Raw genomic sequence first — 7,500 nt, 5'->3', positions numbered from 1 at the left:
ACTGAAAGCCAGGATAAAAGGCTGGGTATTTGTTTAATATTTGATCATAATACTGTGAAAATAATGTGCAACACAAGTTGGGAAAAAATGAATGTTCATAATTTTACTGTGCTTAAAGACCAATTTTTTACAATTTGGATTTGAGGTTACGAAATAAAGCTAGAAGTTACTGTATATGAAAAATTATATGATTTCCTAAATTTTTAATTGCTACTGTAAGTTGAACATTCTTTTACAAGATAGTTCTTTAACCAAAGAAGAAAAAAAAGGGGGGAGAGAGAGAAAGGTATGAACTTTTTAAGTACTTGAATGGTGTAAATGTTTCTCAACAGCCAGTTGATTAGAAGTGGACATATGATTTGTTTATATACAATACACTGTACTGTATATACATAGAAAAAATGTGCATCATAAAATGTAAATAGCAGGGCAATTGGTACAAAGCAATGATTTATTCATATTGCCCTAACTTTATCTTTTAGGGTTAATGTGGACAGTGTGCTTTTTTATTGTTACTTATCATACACAACATTCATTAAACATATACATACATACGATACACATAAACTGCTTGTGTGTGATGATAGTTAGTACTTGATTGTGACTATTATCTTAGCAAGGCTAGCCAATTATGAAGGTCTTACACAAGACACTTTGCCTGGTAGTGTCATATTGTCTTGGTGCTTTATGCTTGATACACACTTATCTGTCTAACTCTAATGTATACTTATTTCTTTGGATTCTATATGCTTTATCATCTTAGTGTCCATTTGCATAGGGTAGTCAGGGTTATGCTTTTCACTATTCACCATAACCACAGTTTGGATGTACCAGTAACTACCTTAGATCTTCTATTTAATGTATATAAGGGGTTTTAAATATATATATTCAATATAATTTCATATCTGTTTCTTATCTATAACTGCTGCACTGTATGTTATTAGTGGCCCAGATGGCACTTAAGGACTAAGATGGCATAATTCATGCAGGAGGGGTTTTCAATCCTTGCATCAACTAAGCATATGATTTTGTAAACTGATCACTAAATATAACTAAATAAACCATAAAGCACATATGGAATAAAATTAAATTGCATATCTTAAAATACTGATAAAAAATACATAATACTTGCCAAACTTACACAGGAAATAAATTACTGAGGTCATAACATAACTAGTTGTACCATTAAAATTACCCATAGAAAGTAATAAAGTATTATAGAAAAATAACCATTGCTTGAAACATTCACAACAAATAGACTTTGCTCATTAACACCATAATACCCAGCCATACAAGTCATGACTTTGATCGCTTAATGTGTGCCTTAAAACGACACAAAAAATGGCTACTAAGAAAGTACACATGCAAACAATTGTAATATAAAAGACTTGTAAGGGTAATGGAATTTTCAGTGGTACCTTTGAATGAATGGATAATGTCACTTACAATGAAAGAATGAATAAAAGCCATCATAGACCACATATCTCAAACATATGTCGAAATGTACAAAGAATACCAACCATTAATAAACTATGAATTTCTTACGGACACTGCAATGCTTAAGTGTAAGACACAAAATTCTGAGACAATTTCTATTCATGAACCATCATGATAACAAAGTGAGGGTATATTTTGTGTGTGCAAATACACACCATCAATAATCAATTCCAAGACGACTAACAACTGATAGCCATCCAACAGAACTACTGATGACTGCCTAACAAGTGCAAGCTCATTAAGAAATTAAATATGAATGAATGCTGATGTATAAGCACAAGCCATAAAATTCTGGGTATGTTGCCCATTAAACAAAAAAGAAATAAAAAAAAATTATTAAAGATATTTCTTGCCGAATTTTTCAATTCTTTCAGTTATTTCTACTTTAATAACGTGATAAAAAATGAGCTTGTTGACCTAGGAGGCAATTTAATTAGTGTTCATAACCAAAGAAATTTCCAGGAAAACAAGATACTAGTCATAAGTTCGAGTAAGAAAAATAAATGAGTTGTAAAAGTGCTTACACAGTAGCCAAACAATGCAGAAAGAAACTGTCTTGTATATAAGTAAAAATTCTAAAAGCACTGCCAGAAGTCAAAGCATTCTGCAGATTTTCAGCTGAAATCAATCACTTTTTACAAGCCATAGCACCCAATCTATCAGTGTGTACCTGTATAGTGTGTGCAAGAACTAATTCAACCTCAGTCATACTAAGCAAATCCTATGTGAAAAGCTCCTCAAGATGAGATGGTTAAATGTAAACATATCAAACATTTGATGATGAAATAACGATATGACGAAAAAAGCAGACAAAACACCAACCAGATCAACTGACTTTCTAATGGGATGAGAACTCACAACAAAAAAGTATACTGTGATGACAGGAGAAAAACACAAAAAACATTGAAGTACATTACTAGTTAGATGAAAAATAATTGTTCTATACTGGCAAGATAAAAAAAAATATACTATTTGTCAAAGTCCAATAGCCATTAATTTACTCACCCTGAATATAACTGCTTGGACATCACAGGGATAATGTTGGAGGGACATGACAGTTCAAAATCCTAGTATTTCAAGTATACCAGCAACTATACCAAGATACCTTCATAGCTACAGGTATGTACCCTGGTAAATTAGTAAACACTACAGATAATGTAAGGGAAAAATAATTCTTTAAACAAAAGTGAAATGAAAAATGAATTATCTACAATGAGTACAACAACGATGAATGTACAACATAACCAAAGAACTTTTTAAGCTTAGAATCACTGTTTACCTTAATATAAAATCTGCTAAATGCACTACTTTATCACGATTACAGCTGTATTGTCAAAATACGTCATACTTGCTGTGAAAAGCATTGTACAATGTACCAGAATATGAAAAATATTTAAAGCTACCATGACCTATATACACAAAATTAAATAGCAAAATTGTTCTATGCTTTCACAACACTAATTTAGAAAATTTCTCCCTTCCCATTACTATTTATAATTCCCTAGACAATGCTTCATATGTCTGTTCAAGTAGATGTAACTAATAAGTGGAAATACATATTAAATTAGCCCTTCTTCATGTTCAGTGTCCATTATCTCAAAGGACTCCTTTTACATGACCCTAACTGTGACAACAGCTCTTTAATTTCATACAATCATATACTACCTATCTAAGGCTGGTGATCATGCTAGCTTAATAAGCAATGTCACAATCTACATATTTTATGGCCTCAATAAAAGCAATGTGCTTTTCATTTATTAATCAATTATGTTTAAAACCTAGAAACAGCACTTGTCTACTCAATATGTGAATAAACAATTTTCTATCTTAAAAAAAAACACAGTTTTAAGCAACATTCTTAAACATGAAATTATTCTTCTGCCACCTTAAATTTCTTCTACATGAAAACCTCCTAAATGCCTTTCTAAATCAAGCTTTGGGTACAAACTTTTTAAATTTGCACACTTCTCAAAAGTCATTTAACACAAGGGAAACTTTCCGTCACTTCCCTTTAAGGCAAAAGCTATTTATCTTCTTTAAAAGATCTCTCAAACTACACTAGTGAGTTTTAAAATTTTCTGGATTCTTCAAAATGTTTATAACATCTGGCATACTAGTTTTAATTTTGACTATTTCTGGCCATTAGTCACTGATCAGCATTATCATTAGCACACCCAACTTGAACCAAGAATTGTGAGGACATCTACAGCAGGCAATCTTTCACATCATACAATTTTAACGTGCACACTCACAGTGAATCACCACAAAAGACGACTAAGACTTAAATATATCCAATAAAATATTTGGAGCCAGAGCCACGTTGAGGCAATATAGAAGCAATGTCGAAGGATAAAGTCTATGGGGTCATGAACTACCCTAGACCCCGGTAAGGTCCGAATACTTTCATGTTGATGTTCAGGATTATGTGGGGTTGGTAAGACAGGAAATCTGCCTGTATTATAGTATTCCTGCAGGATGTCTTCCTTCTCTTGATAACGTTGGAATAGCCATGATTCTAGGGCATCTCTTTCCCTTGGAACCTGAAAACAAAATATTTTTATAAAACTATATAACCTAGACTCATTCAATGTAAACCCTTAAACATTTAATACATATAAATATGTAGCATGCCAATTTTACTTGTGTTATTTAGTAAAATCAATGCAAGGAGAGCTAAGTTTTTTACCCTGGCATTCAGTGTGTATATAAACAATTCCTTTTTCTCATTTTCCTTTCAAGGTCAATCCATGTAATTGTCATGGTAATCGCTTTATAGCATGGAATTATATATTTAAGGAAATGAAAAGGCATTTTCTTTAAGTAGATCTGCAGCAAAGAGGCATTCACGCATGTTCTCATGATTGTTTTAGAAGCATCAGGCGCCGACATGTCGTTAGGAATGCAGCGTATTATGATGCAACATTTCGTCTAGATCCTTCTGAAAATTTCCTGTCGTCTACGGAGTCTGTGACGTTCGCTGTCATGCTCTGCCCCCCGTAGGCCCCGCCCCCAGGTCGCCATATATATACGACTGACGAAGTAAGAGATCAGAGCAGAGATCATCAGGGAGAGATAAGGGAAGAAGGAACAGACGAAGGATAAGAGAGGAAAAAGGCGCTCGAGAAAGTGGTCTGAGTTGAGTCAAGTCGTCCACAGTGAGAGAGAGAGAAGTTAAGTCGTCCGTAGCCGGAAAGGGAGATATTCCGACGTTGAGCAAGCCTTCAGAGAAGAAACGTCCTACAAGTTGGTTTTGAGGAGTAACCTGCCCTTCGACTATCAAGAACAGACATTGTTTTCTGCAGTACAGTGTCAAGAAGACATCTGAAGTTATAGTGCTCCTTTGTGAAGCCGTCGCTTCGAGGATTGATTTTCGACAGCTGCAAAACTGGCCAGCAAGTATTTTCATTATCTCACTGTTTCCCCAGTTCACGCAGTGTAAGATTTTACTTTTGTTATGTAAATAGGAGAAACCATTCTGCATCTATCTTTGTTAGTAAGCTTTTACTTTTGTTATGTAAATAGGAGAAACCATTCTGCATCTATCTTTATAGTAAGCTTGTAAATAAACCTTTTGTTCTGTTTGTGTTTCTTTCTATATTCGTATCCCAAGTTTCAACTGCTGGTGTTGAATTCTTTTGGTTTATTGTAATATCGCACCCGTACAGTATTGGACCTCTCGGGTGTCCGTAACAGTAGTACACAGATTACCTAGGCCTAAAGCCATCTTATGGAGCATACCCAGGCATAAACCCCTAAAGGACGGATACCCTCATATGAGTAATAATACTAACAGGTTTTGAGTGGTGGATGGATTAGCTACTGGTGAGTATCAATATTACGCTCCATCAATTAGAAGAACTTGGGCGGGAAATAGGTTCCATTACTTCAATAGCCCACTTCAGGGAGCATGTACTACCTCTATTTCACAAGACATCTTTTTATATATTTCCTCATAAATATACCAAGAGATTGCTGTTGGTTTTAGTTCTTATCTTTTATGACAGTATGTCAGTTACAATTGTAATTTTGCAAAGAAAAATGCAAAGAATTATTAGAAAAAACATGTTCATAAACTTTACAACAATATTTTACAACAAATATACTCTGATTTTGTTACCTGATTTTAGTTCTTATCTGTTATGAGATTGTATGAGCTATAATTATAATTTTACAAAATAAAATTAAATAAAACATGTATAACTTGGTAAAATTCATGAATGTCTTGCAAAAGAGGCCCCACAAAGGGTTGTAAATAGTAATTTTCAACTTATCTTGGAAGGTATGGAGAATTTTAAAGAATTTTTTATCTAACACCATGTGCATTTGCATGTCTCTCTCTCTCTCTTTCCACTGATGTGTTTTTTCCTTAAACTGGCCGACCTCAAAGTCTGCCCTGTCTGGGGTGCTGCTGCATAGCGATATTTTAGCCTGGCTCTTCAGGGTTAACAAATGCTCTCTTTCCCCTTACTCCACAATTTTCCTCATTTTCCTCATCTACCCATCATTTAATTTATAAAAATTCACAGATACATAGAAGAGTAAATATCCAGAAACTAAAGATTCAATAAATAAAAAATACATAATAAATAGTATCTTTACTGGAAACAGCCAATCACAGTATTTTATTTTCATTTTTTCTTTTTTGTTGATAATCTGGATGCCCCAAATGTTTGCTGGGAGAGCTCTTAGCTGACAGCTGAAGCTCCTGAAGTTGTTTACCAAAGGTTAAGGTTAAAGGGTTAATCAATGATGTTTTAGAGCAATAAATTCAACATTCCATAAATGTAAAATTAATTGGGAAAAACTCTCTATCGCGAGAGTATATATAATGTTCTAAAGGGTCCACAATAATAAACAGTGTTGCGAGTCCGTGTATAATTTTTAAAACTTTACAAAAAGCTTTTGAACCCTGCCCTGGGTTCATCTTCAGTCCAAATGAACAATTAGTTACAACATGTACTGAGGTGAATTTAAAATACGAGTCGTTGAAGATCGTTGACACCGGTCGTTATCTCGTTACCTTTGAATGATTCAAAGGAAACAAGTCTTTTGTCAACGAAGACCCATTTGTTAATTTTTATAATACTAGTATGTTTTTAAAAGATTTTAACTGTAGGACAGACTCTGTTTTTCCCTCTCCTGATGCTGCTTCCACCTTGCCTCTCCCTGTCCAGGTAACCACTGCCCCAGGGGAGACTGATTACAGTGCCCAATCTATGCCCTCAGATGAAGGACTTCCTGCAACGTTGCAACAACCATTGCGGAGATCCAACAGAATTACAGCCATAAGGTTTGACAGGGGAGAGGAAATCACCTAGTTGGAGTTAATTGCCATCTTTCTTCATCACCTGGTCCATAAACGAGATAACAACCAGTGTCAACGATCTACAACGAATCTTGTTTTTTAAATTTACCTCAGTACATGTTGTAACTAATTGTTCATCTGGACTGAAGATGAACCCAGGGAAGGATTCAAAAGCTTTTTGTAAAGTTTTAAAAATTATACAGGGACTCGCAACACTGTTTATTATTGTGGACCCTTAAGAACAATATAAAATTAATATCCATAAAGGCTTAATGGGTTTATTGCATATAAAACATAAACACTTTAACAACAGATTTTGTAGTTTTAAGTAGAAAAACATATGAACTTGATATTATTCTAATTAATTTTTGCATCAAAAACAATACATTAAAGTTTAGTACTATGAATGACGGTTAAGTATTATGGTAGAATCAATTGGCAAGGAGAATTTTTGAAAATAAAGCAAATGTCATTAAGAAGTATGAAGCTGGCATGTGGATGAGTGTAATCGCTAAGGAATACAGCCAAAATCTGTCGATGATAGGCACCATCCTTAAACAGAAGCAAGCCATCAAAGCAGCTATACCTTCCAAGGGCGTGACTATTTTGTCCAACAAGAGGAGCCACGTGCATGATGAGATGGAGAGGCTGCTTCTTGTATGGATTAAAGACAAATAAATTGCTGGCGATACTATAAC

The 7,500-nt window shown here is 34.2% G+C and overlaps 1 protein-coding gene across 2 annotated transcripts in view; it reads right to left on the bottom strand.

Moving 5' to 3' along the window:
* The window catches only part of LOC135219092 (acyl-CoA:lysophosphatidylglycerol acyltransferase 1-like), a 226,914-nt gene that overhangs the window by 1,630 nt on the left and 217,784 nt on the right, over positions 1-7,500 (bottom strand). For both annotated transcript variants that reach the window (XM_064255526.1, XM_064255527.1), the window contains one exon: positions 1-4,037. This exon is cut by the window's left edge and continues 1,630 nt beyond it. In XM_064255526.1, the coding sequence (XP_064111596.1) occupies positions 3,756-4,037 (282 nt within the window). In that variant the 3' untranslated portion in view covers positions 1-3,755. The remainder of the gene's footprint in view (positions 4,038-7,500) is intronic.

This window comes from Macrobrachium nipponense, chromosome 1 (assembly GCF_015104395.2).
Source record: "Macrobrachium nipponense isolate FS-2020 chromosome 1, ASM1510439v2, whole genome shotgun sequence".
NCBI classification, from domain to species: domain Eukaryota; kingdom Metazoa; phylum Arthropoda; class Malacostraca; order Decapoda; family Palaemonidae; genus Macrobrachium; species Macrobrachium nipponense.
The sequence above is the reverse complement of the archived record's forward strand: the minus strand, read 5'-3'. Positions and strand labels throughout refer to the sequence as shown.